The sequence below is a fragment of the Parambassis ranga genome, chromosome 1 (assembly GCF_900634625.1).
Source record: "Parambassis ranga chromosome 1, fParRan2.1, whole genome shotgun sequence".
NCBI lineage: Eukaryota > Metazoa > Chordata > Actinopteri > Ambassidae > Parambassis > Parambassis ranga.
Window position 1 is genome coordinate 7201433 of NC_041022.1, and position 14859 is coordinate 7216291.

The 14859-nt window shown below is 39.4% G+C and overlaps 2 protein-coding genes across 3 annotated transcripts; one reads left to right on the forward strand and one right to left on the reverse strand.

Moving 5' to 3' along the window:
- Positions 1-1511: 1511 nt before the first annotated feature.
- On the reverse strand, positions 1512-13164 carry acox1 (acyl-CoA oxidase 1, palmitoyl). 2 transcript variants are annotated; one of them, XM_028402945.1, is made up of 14 exons: positions 12947-13164; positions 11979-12138; positions 9163-9323; positions 8282-8389; positions 7966-8085; positions 7755-7870; positions 7121-7290; positions 6377-6539; positions 5400-5590; positions 4761-4940; positions 4052-4157; positions 3389-3532; positions 2917-3123; positions 1512-2824 (listed from the first exon to the last, which is right to left on the reverse strand). In XM_028402945.1, exons 1-14 carry the CDS (start codon positions 13053-13055, stop codon positions 2774-2776), a joined length of 1986 nt encoding a protein of 661 aa, XP_028258746.1. In that variant the 5' UTR covers positions 13056-13164; the 3' UTR covers positions 1512-2773. The 2 variants fall into 2 exon arrangements, with proteins under 2 accessions (XP_028258746.1, XP_028258756.1); XM_028402955.1 differs by lacking the exon at positions 9163-9323 and adding an exon at positions 10717-10877.
- Positions 13165-13206: 42 nt separating this feature from the next.
- ten1 (TEN1 subunit of CST complex) lies at positions 13207-14789 on the forward strand. The gene is made up of 3 exons (XM_028409610.1): positions 13207-13348; positions 13448-13605; positions 13815-14789. The coding sequence occupies exons 1-3, from the start codon at positions 13257-13259 to the stop codon at positions 13964-13966; spliced, it is 402 nt and encodes a 133-aa protein (XP_028265411.1). The 5' UTR covers positions 13207-13256; the 3' UTR covers positions 13967-14789.
- The last annotated feature ends 70 nt before the right edge of the window (positions 14790-14859 follow it).

Consider the following 14859-nt stretch of genomic DNA (forward strand, 5'->3'; position numbering starts at 1 on the left):
CCACCAAAAGCCCGGCACCGCGTGGAGGAAGCACATGGTCCACCCAACATGCCACACCTATAAATGTTACACTGGTTCCAATATGACATCTCTAAGTGTCCCATACAGATAATATATGCAGCTAAAATATATTATATATTCAAATTATAATTCTCCATCTTGAATTTGGTATAAAATTACAGAAGGATGTCACCACCCTGAACTCTCACACTCAATATACAACGTGCAATGTATTTATAATTCACTACATTTAACATGTGCAATATTGTATCTATACTTGAATACTGTATATAGACCATATTTATATTCTCAGAACTTGTGCATTGACTTGCAATGCACAATGCAATGCTTATATTGTACATATTTTTCTTAATATCTTATATACATCTCTATTTATATATTGCTTTTTTGCACTGAAACTGGATGATGGCTTTAATCTCATTGTACTTGTGTATAGTGACAATAAAAGGCATTCTATTCTATTCTATTATACTGGTGATTATTCCTTTTTGTCATATTAATGTAAATAGTCCAGCGGGCAACCAGTGTATCTGGTCCTGATTCTTCAATTATATGTATGTATCCAGCCAAAAACGTTTAAAAAATTATGTCACAGTTAAGTCATCCCTTTAACCTTTTGGATGAACAGATAAAGTGTGATATTATTCTATACATTTGTGTGTTATGAGCATAAATATGACCTTTGGTCGTTAAAATCTCACACGTTTGTGCTTCTTCTTAGAAGGCGTACCTGACAATATACAATATGGCAACATAAGTAATCCTACGGTAGTCATTCCAGTTATACTTTACCATCAATCCAAGGTTCAAATACTGTTTTTGTCCTATATAGCGGTGATACAACACAAAATGTTGGACAGCTACACCCTAAAAAAGTCATTTAAAATTCCTTGTTTCATAAATGCACACAAAGGCAACAAATATCCATTACTTTTTATTAATATATTCCAGCTCAAATTATGTAAGAGGCATTAAAATCATGTTGTTCAAAATCGTCACATAGACAAATTATCACACAACAAAAAGTTCAGGATTGCTCAGGGACAGCTGTGTCTTTACAGCAGGAATCACAGAACTGAAGGTTAAAGAATCAGGAAATCTGTGTGAAAACATTCTCAGTTTTAACCAAGGGAATTTTCCTCAGGCACATATATATCACAGAAATCTTTTTTCAGCGAGGCTTTAGATTAAAGCTCTCCCTTTTTTTTATCATCATCATTATTACAGGCACAAAAACTCCAAAGTTCAGTTGCAGCTTTCATTCTATAACGATGCCAGAATTCCATCATGTTTATGAAATATTACACTGCTGCAAAGAAAGGAAAAAAGTACAGTTTCAACACATTTAAATTATTTTATGAATTAATATTTTGAGATGTTAAACCTTATTGCATTTCAACGCATTTGTTTCAAGTTTGTACTCTGAAATGTGATTGATTAAAAAGTTTTAAAAACTTTCATACAAAGGTTGACTGTAGTGTGACCCTGCCTTTTTTTAATAATATCAACCCCACACAGTAGGGAGGGATATGCACCTACACAGTGCGTATGTGGCCATATTAGATGCTCAATACCTGCCAGTCACACACTTCACACACAACTTCATAACACGTAAACTTATTTTTGTAATCATTCAGTCCAACACACAGCACAGCATCATACAGGGCTTAATTCGTGAGACACGAAGGAATTTAGATCCAAACATGTTGGATTAAGTGTTCTCTCACATATATACAGTCTCTTGAAGGACTCCTCGGCTGTTTGTTGAGCTAATCCTGTGTTAATGGAGAATACTTAAACCTCCACCAGTGCTATTGTACCGCAACAAAGGTGCTTGCACTGATAATAAAGGCCGACAGTCCGAGATGTAAAATACAGCAGCTGAAAGATTTTCCCCCACGTTGGATTCTGCTGCAGAAGAATTCACCAAATTAGATGAGACAAAATTTTGTTGTTTGGCAGTGCTATTTAAGAAGCCATCTTCTTTTTTTCTTACAAATTGTACCTTTACATTCTATTACTGCAAATGGGGCTGAAAGGTTTGTGAAGAAGACAGGTTACAATTATCACGTGCAGTTCCTTCTTGTTGCCGATGGCAATAGATGAATATCACACACTGATGTCTTTTTACAATGATGACAAACAGAACTACTGAATAACATGTTGGTCCTTGTAGTCCGGGGAAAAAGCCAAAAAACTCTTAACATTATGCAAGTTATATAATAACATTCTGTTCTTGTTAAACGAAAAAACAGAGATGGCTTTTCCATCTTGACTGGCTCACAGTGAGGAAGCTTCAGGCACAAAGCAGAAAGTGCAGATCAAACATGACGGTGAAAAACTTGACAATTAAGGTCTGTTAAATAACACATGATAAGCTAAAGTTGTTAAGTTGTGATTGTTCATATGTATCATTAAAGCTATTTTTTGTGGAATAAAGGAAAACAAATTTAGTTCTCTTCGTCTACTTTCTTGTTAATAATTTCTGCCTATCCCTATCTTCCTCTTATCCACTATAATTACTCTCTATCATTTAAGATGGTTAGTGTTCCCTCTGGTACACACAGGACAAATGGCTGTATACCACACATAAATAGACAGATGTGTAGTAAGGGTTAATTTCCTGGTAGAAGTATGAGCTAATACCATATGAGAGCCATCACATGGATGATATGACAGGTTAGTACTGTAAGATGGTGCCTGTGTGTGAAGAGTTGAAGGGTTACAGCCAGGGTTAGGTTCAGTAATCAGCTCACAGCTTGGACCGAAGAGGCTTCAGATACTTGTGGAAGGACTCATGGACCTGAGGAAGAATAAATGTGTGTGAAATAAGCACATGCCTTGATCTGCATTTTGCAGTCTGTGTTAGGACAGAGCATGTGTTCTCTGACTGACCTCTTCGGTGTTGAGAGGTGAACTGCGAGCCCACTCAAACATGTGCTCATAGACATTCCCATCATATCGTCCCAGGACTGAATTCAGCTTCTTGTCGTGGATGTCAAAAGCATCTACCAGGGCCACAGCGTTGAGCCTCAGCTGAGATAGTAGCTCCTTGATTCGAAGAGACATCTGCAGCACCTGGGGTACACTGAGCAGTCCAGCCTGAGAAGGATAAGATGGAGTTGATCTCACTAAGCCACAAGAACAAACACAAAACTAACCACACAGTTTTATTTTCAGTTTCAAGTTCAAATAATAAAACAAAATCTAATTTGCTTTCTTTCCCACAAGAAATAAGGTCGCAAGACATAAAGGGTTAACAGATAACCATACAATGGAAAGGTTAGGACAACTGTATGAGCATTATAACTGGACCCTGCCACCCATATAATATGACACTATCTCTACACATAATGATTTTTCTTACCATCAGGAAGTCTCCAGAGTTCTTTGTGATGCCGTGCAGAGCATAGAGCAGAGCCAGGTTCGACAGCACTGAGTGTATCGCTGTGTCGCCGATCTCCCCCAGCTTGTCAGTAAAAAGCTTCACCACAACATAATGACAGTGAGCCTGGAGACATGAAAAAGTAAAGAAATCAAAGTAAAGAAATCAGAATCCGAATTGTGTTTAGTGGCATGTAGGTGAAGAGGTTTCACTACTACTAGGAATGCCTTAGTGATTTAGTGCATACATAAAACATGAAACATAAGGCCAGTAACATATAATAATATAATATAATAAGAAGAAGCATGCATGGGGTAAGATACAATAAAAATTTAATCTAAACTAAATAAGACTGTAAATTGACTTATATACATTTACAAAATATACAGATGTACAGAACAGAACAATGTGTAAGGGTTATGTGTAACTGGTACAGCCAATCACCAATCACCTTGCAGTGCGTGCAACACAAATAAAACAAGTGATGACAATAAAGGACACTCCTAACTGTACCCATAAATACAATCAGTGAATCTCAAGCTCTGGGACCGACTTAATTTAAACATCTTTGAAGACATAACCGAGACCACACCTCTGGCACACAATATTGCTTAATAAAGTGATTTGTTTTTTAACTTTACTTACATCCGAGGCTCTGACCAGGTCTATACAGCTGTTGTTCCAGGCGTCCTCCTGGCTTTTCCTGCGCTGCAGCTCCTGCTGGATATTCTTTGCTGCCATCTCCACTAGACTATAAACACAGACACACAACCAATGCATCAACCAGAGACGCCACAAAGGCAAAGTAAAAGCTTTACTTTAAAACCTTCACAGCTGGTGCCACCACATTTTTGTGTTTTACTCAGCAGCAAGTGCCCTTCCACAATCTGGAAGGGATATTTATGGACTGTTTTATGGATTGTCTGCACTGACTGGTTACCATTGGTTACCAGTCAGTGCAGACAAGAGAAAGAAGCAACAGAAACTGGACTGGAGAGCAGACTGGTGACAGGTTGCTGTTCTCAGTGAGCACTAAGACCACACCTTCACTGTGATCTCAACTACACACCAGAAAGGTCTATTGACTGCACACAATATATCAACACGGAATACAAAAGGTGACTACAAAGTCAGTCTCAATGTCACAGCTGGCATCTAAAATATTGCATAGAGCCTTATCAGAAGAATAATAAAAGAGCAGAATAAATGAACAATAACAAAAACAGTTAGCTGTTTATCCCTCTAATGTTTGAACTGGGGGTTTTTCACTTTCCACCCGGCTGTCTAAGCGGCTCTTTGTGCTCACTGCCGACGTATGATGCAAAGTTTAGTAGGTATATCAGGTAAGTCTTACGTGGCAGCGCGGAGTTTGTAGACTTCCACCAGGCTGCTCAGGTCATTAATATCAACCACAGTGGGTCTGGCAGCGACGGGCTGTGGCTGCACCCTGCGATCCTGTGTTTCATTCAGGTATGACACAATACCACTCAGCTGCTGGCCGGCCTTGGCCTGTCTGTAGCTCTTCACCAGGTATCTGCACAGGCAAATGTGGAGGACAAACACACAAGTGAACAAAACACTCCATGAGGTAGATGTGAAGCGGCTATTGTAGATGTAGCTGTATTTTACAATTTTATAATATATACATGGTACATCGATATACATCGTGTTCAGGTATGAGCTTGCAGTGTAATTACGCATTTCACAAACTGCTTATGGATCCTTGTCAGGGAACCTATGCACTTTTAAAGTACCTGGAAAACCTAAAGTGAACTGCTGCCCTTTAACAAACTGTTGACACAACCCTAAACGCTATCAAAGGGACATTCTTATGTTAGTTTTGCTGTGTGTGTTGTAGGAGGGGAGAATGGTGCGTGCCCTGCCTTTGCGGCACAGTAAAGGTGCCGTGTAGTTGCATGTCTGTGTGATTGTAGGCACTTTCACTTGGCAGACTGTGAACTTGGCCCAGATTTGTGTGTGTGTGAGGAGTTACCTGGCAGTCTGCAGCATCATGACTGTGTTCTCTCCCTCGTAGGTGCAGGTGGGGGTGAACTCGACATAAATGTCTGGCAAGGCACTGCTTCGGGAGTAACCGTGGCCACCACATGACATGCGACACACCTCAATGGCATTGTTGGCCTCCCATGTAGTAAAGGCCTTTAGACCAGCAGACAGGGCATGAAGCTGTAGAGTGATATCCACAGAAACGGTTAGAGTGCAAAGTTGATGGAAAATAAGAGTACAGTCCAACTTTTGCCATCTCATATTACTGCTGTTTCCACACTTCCTTATCTTTTCATTTATTAGCAGTAGAAATTGAAAAGCTTTGACTTTAAACTGAACTTTCATAAATTACAAATTGTAGGTCTTAATTACCACTAACATTCAGGCTACCTTCAAAAAGACCACACAAACAAATGCATAAACTGCTAACTGCTATGTCTGCTTTCACTGCAACATGGATGTCAGCAAACAAGCCTATCTGGAGTTTTAGTTCGATGATTAACTCTGTGTTTGCTTTTGCCATACACCTTCGAGGGTGGATAGACAACGACAAATCAATCTAGTCATTCAGTGTGCATCATCCTCAGGGAGTAAGTGGATTTTGAAGCAGCTGTGTACCATTAGATTGTGTGAATAAAAATTATCTCTCTTCCCTCTGTGCTACTTTAACAAACAGAAGACAGTGCATGGAAGCAATAGGCTGCCACAGCAGAGTCTTTCACTGCCAGCTGGTGCGGACATGGACAGCTGGTGGAATCACTGTCTGCAGTTTCCAGTTTCTTTTGTATGAATTTGCACACACAGTTGTACACACAGACAAGAAGCTTGTTTTTGTTATCATCAAATAAATCAGAACACAACAACCAAAGCCAGTGGAAGGAAGTGGTGAGAGAGAGAGAGGGCAACAGAGACAGTGCTGTGTTAAGTCTAGTTCACAGCCTGCACATGGATGTCTGAGACTCGTACCTCAGGCAACTCACTGAAGTCCCCCTGGTTTATGTCTCCTGTTATGCGGAGGTAGGTCTGCTTCATGTATTGGCCAACAAAAGTGAAGGCATATGCCATTGCCAGCAGAGGTAACAGCTTGTACTGCTGTGTTTGGTAGTCAATGATCTGCGGCTCTGGCTCTCTGTAGAGGAGAAACACATTGTCTCATAAATGGCTGCTCTTCCATTTAAAGTAAAAGTAAAAGTAAAAGTAAAACCAGCCCTTTTTCTAAACATCTGACTGTAATCTGTAATCTATGGGATTAGTACTGTCACTTTAGAGTCCGAAGGTTCTGGGTTAAAGCTGAGGAGCTTTCTGTGTTCTGGCTTTCTCTTAAAATAAGAGATTCTAAACTGATTGTGGGTGTGCATGCAAGTGTGACTGTCTCTTTGTTTAAACCCTGTGATGGACTGGAACCTGTCCATGATGTACATCACCTGCAAAGGTGTCAGTCTTTCCCCCTACAGAGTACGATGTGTATGGCTACTGGGCAGAGGAATGTAACCTAAGGCACTGCATGTCACATACCACACACGTAACTTAATATACAACAAATGTTGCAGTTATTTTCTCTATATGATGTCAAGATTCACCACACAGAAATGTTGTCCAGTGTTCAGAAAAATAATATATTAGTCAGAGCTTTTACATTCTAAAAACCATAGTGGTATAAAGTAAAATGCAATTCTGAGCCTCTTATGTTGAGACATTATACTGACTGACCCCTGCCGGATTTCAGACTGGTGACGAACGGCACTGTAGCGGATGGCGATGGTGCAGGACTTTGCAAGAGCCCGGGCTGACTCGCCTACAATCATGGAGCGGATAAACACCATGGTACCGTAGGTTAGTTTGGCGCTTGGTGGCTTCATATAGGTTCCATCTGGGTCCACCTAGTGGAGAAAAAGAGTCATTTTAACTGCAAATACACTTAACCTGTATTTAACAGTTTGTGCACGCACCATCTAATGTCCTAATTGTAATTTATAAAGACCTCCAGAAAAGTTACCTAAATTAAATATAATTCAACAAAGTGAGTGGAGGCAAGTTATGTATTACCTTCAAGTTACTAACAAAAACATGCTTAGTCTCATTAGATTAAGGTGCACTACTGGATTAAAATCACCTAATGTCACCTAATGTAATGATGGTTTGCAGAAATTTACATTAGTGTATGGGTAAACACTGATAACTAAAGCCATGAGCACTTTGGAGATATTTTGATAATTGTTAACTAAAGAAAGACAGTTGCAAATATACATCGATTCACCCCACTGTTAAGTGTAATGGCCCTTTGAATACAATGACAACATCCTCTCAGAACAGACAGCCTCAGCTTTAAGTCAAATATTGTCACCTTTGCGTATTTCATCAGCATGTTCTCTCGTGGAATTCGTACGTTCTCCAGTTTCAGGAAGCCATTGTCAACTTCACTGAACCCAAACTTGGGGCCGATATCTCCAACTACAATACCTGAGAGAGAGATAAAAAGGCAGGCAATGTAAAGCTGAGACAGGAAGGATTACCCACAAACACCAAATATCAAAGTCATGACAGACTGTGTTTACCTGGGAGGGGCTCATGTGTGCTCATGTCACGAACAGGTACAATGAAAGCATGCAGCCCATGGCATTTTCCAAGAGTATACAACTGTGCTAAAACTATAGCATGGTTTGATGTCTTTCCAACTAGGAAGAGAAAGACAGAAGCAGATGAAAATTATTTATTCTTTATGTCAACTTAAATATGTCTTGTAAGCAATGTAACAGTTTGTTAGTAAAGTAAAGACTTAATCTTTTTTTTTTTTTAATTCCTTCCTTCAAATCTAAAAAGCAAAAATGTGTGCTCTCTCCTTAAGTGTAACAAAGTCCAGACAGTACTTACGTCCTCCAGGCCACCACTTGATGGAGCTGATAGTGGGACTGTTTAGGACAAACTCCTGTGTGGCCGGGTCAAATGTGGCTGTGGTCTCCAGCCCTCTGAGGTGTGTGCCTACAGTGATACATGGTATGAAAACCCACCAAACACACAGAGCACATACAATGCTTAGAGGAGGCAGTAAATGCACAAAACAAACCAAAAAAAAAACAGATTCATAAATACATAAATCAATGTGTATTAACCACTATTTAATTACTGCATTTGCTAACTTGCTGTTTACAAATTGCTGGCAAAGATCTGAGTGCTAATGCTTCAATAGTAATCAGCCCCAGGAATCTGTGTGAGCAACAGGATGAAGTTCACTTTTCAAAGTGTTTTCTCATTCACACTTACATTTAAAACCTTCAACTGACACGACTTGCATACAGATGCTTTAGTCATATGAGCTGAGAAATGGATAGAAAAAAAACATGAAAATTATAATAGGGGCCACTTAAAGCAGTGGGTTTGTAGGTGTTTGACAGATCAATACTTATTTAAGATTATTTTAGCAACAGCAACAACATGCAAAGTAAGATGTGTTGCATCTTGTTGTACACATACTGACTGAAGACAGATGACTAAATATTGTTAGCGGGGAAAAAACAAACACACAACATAGAGACAAAACAATCTATTCTAAAAGGTTTGTCATGAAAACCTGACTATGGCCATTCTTTGTTTTACTTCCAAAATTTTAAAGTTAATGCTCATAAGCAAAAAATGTAATGATCACTGCATAATCTGGTGTATGGTGACAATGCAATCCCTGCTTAATGACTATTCTAAAAACACTGCACTGTGCCATACAGGCCAGCTGTTTTTATCTGCTCTGTTCATTTTACCGTGGCCCATCTCAGTCTGAGCGTAGGTTCCGATGATCTCTAGGTTCCAGGCAGGCATGAAGAAACGGTCCATTTGTTCTGGGGTAGCCTGGTTGAGCAGTGTAGGAAGGAACATCCCCAGATGGAGATCCAAGGGCTGTGGTCTGTCTTTGTGCACACACCTTGGCCGTGAAAAAGGTACGGACATTTTTTTGTATGGATCATTGTATGAAAAGTGCAGATGGATGAAAGGGAGAATAAAAAAAGATCCACAGGAGGGAGTGAGGCAAAATGTGATGGTTCAAATGAAGAAGCAGTGAAGGGTGAAGGAGGAGACAGGTTTGTGCAGGTGATAAGTAGAGAAGTGAAGTGACAGAGAGAAATTAAAACAGCACGTGAGCATTACATGCATACAAGATCATCAACCTAAAGCTGTCACTGTGGATTTTGAAGCAGCTGTGTACCATTAGATTGTGTGAATTGTTTGTCATTTGTCAAGCGTGCACATAAATACTGCCAATAAAGCATACATTCATATCTATAAGTAAGTATTTTTGGGGAGTTTCTCATCACAATGACAATGAGTTTACAATAAATTGAGAAAACTGTTACGAGTTTACTCGTTAATAATAGTTGCTGTCTTTAAACATGGTTGAGGTCACCTGAAGTCATGACATACAGCTCAGTCAAGCCAGTGTTATCAATTAAACACAGGCCAATTGGTCCTTAACTTTCAGTGTAGCTTTGCACAGATGAATTACAAATTCTTAACAACGTTCACTTGGCTGTTTTTCCCAAAGAGGCAACAAACAATAGCTGGCTTGGCCTACATTCTCTCTCACACAGATCTGCCTGCCTCTCGGATTACAAAGACACATTCACAGGCCTCATTATTTCCTCACAGACCACATTTCTGCATCACATAATGTCACTCCTCTTGCTTTTAATGCAAGATTGCAGGAAAAAGATGGTTCTGACCAATTTCAGCTTTCAGTTCTGAGCGAAATCTCTCTGAAAGGCCAGAAAATCCTCAACAAAGGGTCCCGCTAGATGTCAACAACCAAAAATAAAACTCAAGATCAGACAATGGAACTTAATAATTTGCTTAGAATTAATTGGAGTTCCTCATTTTGAAAGCAATCAAAATATGCACTTTGCCATCAGAGCATCATCATTAAATAAAAAAGGGGAGGAATTAGGCAGCAGGAAGAGAGGAAGTAAGAGAACTGACTAATGTAGATGGACGGAACAAATTTTTAATAATCGTGTAGGTTTAAGGGGCAACGATAACAGAGAAACTATGTTAATAACTGTCTATTAGGTGTTAGAAGACATGTTACTACTGTCATGCAACTACTTGATTTTGATCTGTCAAACACATACAGGAAATCTGCAATGTTTACAGTTTTCCAACCCTGCTGAAACTGGCCTTTTGGTTTATTTTCTTCCTTTTTGCAGCACAGTGAAAAACAAATGCCAATTTGTGCTATTGTTGAACTGCACAAAAAAAGTTGTGTCTGCAGGTTTTTAGACAACAAGCAAGTCAATAAGTTCAAATCTAAGTCCGGAACTGACCGTGACCCAGCTCAGTTTGAGCGTAAGTGCCAACAACCTGGAAGGACTCTGCCAGAGGCAACCATTTCCGGGACTGCTGAGGGTCGCATTGGCTGTACAGTGTTGGGAGGAACATGGCAAAGTGTAGCCCCATGGCCTCATGCAGGTTGCCTTTGGCCATACTGAATAAAGGGAAGGTGAAGTTCAGATTAACTTAACTGTCAAACAAGTGGTGTATTTGATGACACACTGTTATGCAAGACTATGTGATATCGTGGCTGACATTACAGTTATCTCCTGCATACAATGTTAGTGATATGTTTGGAGATAGGGATGACGTTCTTAGAATTTAATCAAGTGTTCGAACATGTAATGAAGACTTTCGAGATAAAAGAACAGAGAGAGAAATTAGTTTCAGACAGTCCACCCCCTAGCAATAACTTATTTAACGCTACAGTATATTTATAGCCTACCGAACGGCCAATTGTGGGGATAAAAAGCATGTTACACTAGCAGAGACAATACAGATTCAAACTCTATACAGTGTGTGCATCATAGAAGAAGATTAAAAGATGTTACCCTAAACTCTCAAATCCCTGTGCAAATGTAACATGATCTGTGCACAAAAAATGTTAGAAAAGTTTAAAATCACATAAAAAATAAAGTCAGGTTAGAAGCCCTTTGACTGACTACCCCATTTATAAACACTCTACTCTTCTCTCTATCATGTAATACCTAGAAACTAATTTCTGACGTGGAGTATGTTTCTCGACATGGGGAGGGCAATCAAAGTACAAGAGCATAAACATTATGATGACTTGAGAAAAGTTATGAGATAAAACAGGCTGACAGCTTGTGCAGTAACAAAGCACACTGAAAGTTTGACCAAAAGTCAGATTTCACTAAATCACTATCTGTCTGATACTGTTGACAGCAATGCATGTGGTTCATGAAGGCTGCACTGCCATACTTTGTACAATGGGTAAAGCTGCTGGCTTGCATACCCTCTGACACAGTTTAATCTTAGATGAACTTTGCTCCAACTGAAATTATCTGCAAAACCACACACAGTTATGTAAGAGTTACAGAGCTTAAAATGTATGTTCCCAAACAACTTAACTAATTCTTTAAATGTTGTACTGTCGCCTGAAATTTCTTAACCAAGATATTAGTTAGATGTTACAGTTACAGGGTCACTGTGGGACTGTAGCACCGACCCAAAAAAACAAACAACAAAAAACTAAAAACAATAAAGTGTGTGTGTATGTGTTGTTACTACATACGTCTTATACTGTTGGATCTCATCTGGGTCAGCAATACCGTACTCTCTGAGCTTCAGGATCATTTGTGCACTTTTTCTTACAGCCTGGTCATAGCGCTCACTCCGGGACAGGAAGTTTGGGTCCTTCTCCTTAAAGTCTGGGTCATTGAAGACCAGTGACTCTACAGTGGAGAGTGGTGGGAAGATCAATTAGAATTTACAACGCATTTACAAGGCAACTTGATCCTACAAAGCCCACATGTTTTTCCCCATCTAAATACCTATTTCATGCATTCAAAGCTGCTTTTAAAATTAAAAACAGCAGCACTTGCTCAGGGGGTCAGGCTCTGGGTCTCTGTAAAGCACCTAGAGACATTTCTGACTGCAAGAAACACTATACAAATAAAATTGAACTAAATTAAAATTAAAGTTTGGACAAAACACCCACTTTATCGACATATTCACTTATTTGTCTTTCTGTACTTTTTATGGATTTGCATCAAAGCAAGTATGTTTCAAAGCATTAATTCCAGTGAAGCAGAGAATTAGCTTTAAGGAAACTTGATCCAGTTTAGACCAGCTTGTTGTTGTGATACACTGTACACTAAATTATGTGCACAGACATAATTTGCATGTGAAAAGTGTCCAAACTCTTTAGTACTGCGCCGTTGTGTCACAGTGAATAATACAGGAACGTGTCTGAAGCGTGGAAATCGCTGCATGTGATCCGTATTTAACTACAGGATGATCAACTACTGCAAATATGTTTAAAGAAAGACACTCAAGCCGCAATTATCTTATTTGGATGCAACGTCGTTACCTGCAGCGGCTGATGCTAGCAACCAATTAGCTCACATCCCATTGAAGCATTCGATTCTTTATCTGCGCTCCCTTACTTTGCAAATGATGTAACGATAATCATATGTAGTTAGAGTACGTTGTAGCAATTCCAGTAACGTATATTAGGTAAGCAACACGTTTAAAACTTACCTATTTCTCGTCTTCTTATAGTCTTTTCTGGGCCTCCGTCCAATATGTAAGTCAGTTTTTCGACGTCAAACGTAGCGTTATTCCGCTCTTTTACGATATCAGGATTCATGGCTGTATCACACAGGAAAACGTACTTATTCTGAAAAATTAGAGATATGTATATAAGTTAACCTCTAGTCTCCGGACGACAAACGGCCTCCTTCTTACGACGCAGCCGCAGAGAGACTGACAGGTCATGTGACTTATACCCCGGAAGTACCTCCAGCGTATACAAACAGATTTACTGTTAAAAAAAAACTCTTTCGCCTTAATGATGCTTCCTTCTGCTGCAGTTTTTCATTTTCCCTGGGAAATAAACTCTGGAAAGGTGCAGGAAGGAGGATCAGTCCGAACATTCGGCAGGTAGGTGTTTTTTTCAATTTAAAAGTTAAAAAAATTAAAAAGCTGCATAAATTGTGTTGTTCATCAGTGTATTTAGAAATGATTTGCTTGCTTTTCCAGACTTGTTTGCTATGAACCTGAGGAGTCGAGGGCTACACTGTCAGCTCAGCACGCTGCAAAAGAACACCGTGTCGTTGTCCACACCTTGTTTGTGGAGCCTTTTAACCCAATAATTGGGGCCCAGTACATTGTTCTGGGTGAGTTAGAAAATTATGATGGTAAGTGAAGACTTTCTTATCTTTTATGACAGAGAAGAATTAAATGTCAGAGGATAGTTTACCCTTTCTTAGTCAAATTAAAGTATTGTTTTCTTTTTTTATTGTAAATGTATTTTATTGTAAATGTATTTCATGTACTCAGTACTCACTGATTACTGAACTCACTTAAATGCATACAGGGCTTTCACCTGTAACTTGTTATCCTACAGGTATCGGTGCAATGGTCCGTGCCCGTGTGCTTAACTGTGTGGATGGAGTAAATGTTGCACTTCTACAGAAAGCCATCGTGGAGCAAAGAAGCTTCTTCAGAGAGAGAGAGTGCAAACAGGGTGATGTTGCACAATCTGCTGATGCAACCTGATCCATTCATCTTCACAAAGAGGCATTTTTCTTTGTTACAGCGGCGCTGGATGAAATACAGTAAACTTCAAGACAGCTCAACATTCAGTATAAGTCAGTCAACAGTTTATATGATGGTCTTGCTTTCTTGTGACCCAAACAGTATAATGCACGTTATTTGCACCTTTAACCCCTAAATTGGTGCATTACTAGAAAATCTTGAAAAATTATTCACACACACCCCAGTGACAGTGGCCTCCTCCAGGATGTGTGCCCTACTCCACTGCACAAAAACTCAGGATGCCCTGATTAGAGTAGGCCAGAGTTATTATGGCTCTACAATGGAGACTTACAGTAATAGGTGAGTGATTGGATAGTTGTGTGTGTCATGTAAGGTCATTTGCATCCATGTATGCTACAAGTGAATGTAAGTGCAAATGCCAAAGACTCCACCTGTTTGACCAGGAAGTTGTTTATCAGATTGCTAAGCAGACATTTGCAGACATACTTGAGCAGCTAAGAACATTCTGAGCAAATGTCTGTAATGCTCCCTGGTCTAGATTCAATTTCACTATTGGCATGTTGTTGAGTTTGTGGCCTCTCATCACAGATGTTGTGAACTAGGGGCTAAAAGTTTAGTTTATGAGTCCTCTATGTGTCGAGATCTGCCTATATTTGCCCTCTATGATGACAAACTGAATGTTTTTGGGTTGTGAACTTTCGTGAAGTAGTGTTTGAGATGTTATGGTCATTTTTTTCTGCTTGTCTACTCTTCTTCCTGACATACTTGTACATACAAAACCAGACTGTGCATCCTAACTTGGTTATTAAAGGAAAAGCTTAAATAAAATATGATGAACCTGTTTTGCATGTTTAAAGACTGGAGGGTATTGAAAAGGAGGAGTCTATGCTCTT

What these genes read in the sequence shown, in the direction of transcription:
- acox1 (XM_028402945.1), bottom strand. Translation starts at nt 13,055, where the DNA reads ATGAATCCTGATATCGTAAAAGAGCGGAATAACGCTACGTTTGACGTC. An exon ending in CAAGTGGTGGCCTGGAGGAC is followed by an intron (nt 8,086 to 8,281) that starts GTAAGTACTGTC and finishes TTCTCTTCCTAG; the next exon opens with TTGGAAAGACATCAAACCAT. An exon ending in TACAAACTCCGCGCTGCCAC is followed by an intron (nt 4,158 to 4,760) that starts GTAAGACTTACC and finishes CTGTGTTTATAG; the next exon opens with TCTAGTGGAGATGGCAGCAA.
- ten1 (XM_028409610.1), top strand. Translation starts at nt 13,257, where the DNA reads ATGATGCTTCCTTCTGCTGCAGTTTTTCATTTTCCCTGGGAAATAAAC. An exon ending in TCAGTCCGAACATTCGGCAG is followed by an intron (nt 13,349 to 13,447) that starts GTAGGTGTTTTT and finishes TTGCTTTTCCAG; the next exon opens with ACTTGTTTGCTATGAACCTG. An exon ending in TGAGTTAGAAAATTATGATG is followed by an intron (nt 13,606 to 13,814) that starts GTAAGTGAAGAC and finishes GTTATCCTACAG; the next exon opens with GTATCGGTGCAATGGTCCGT.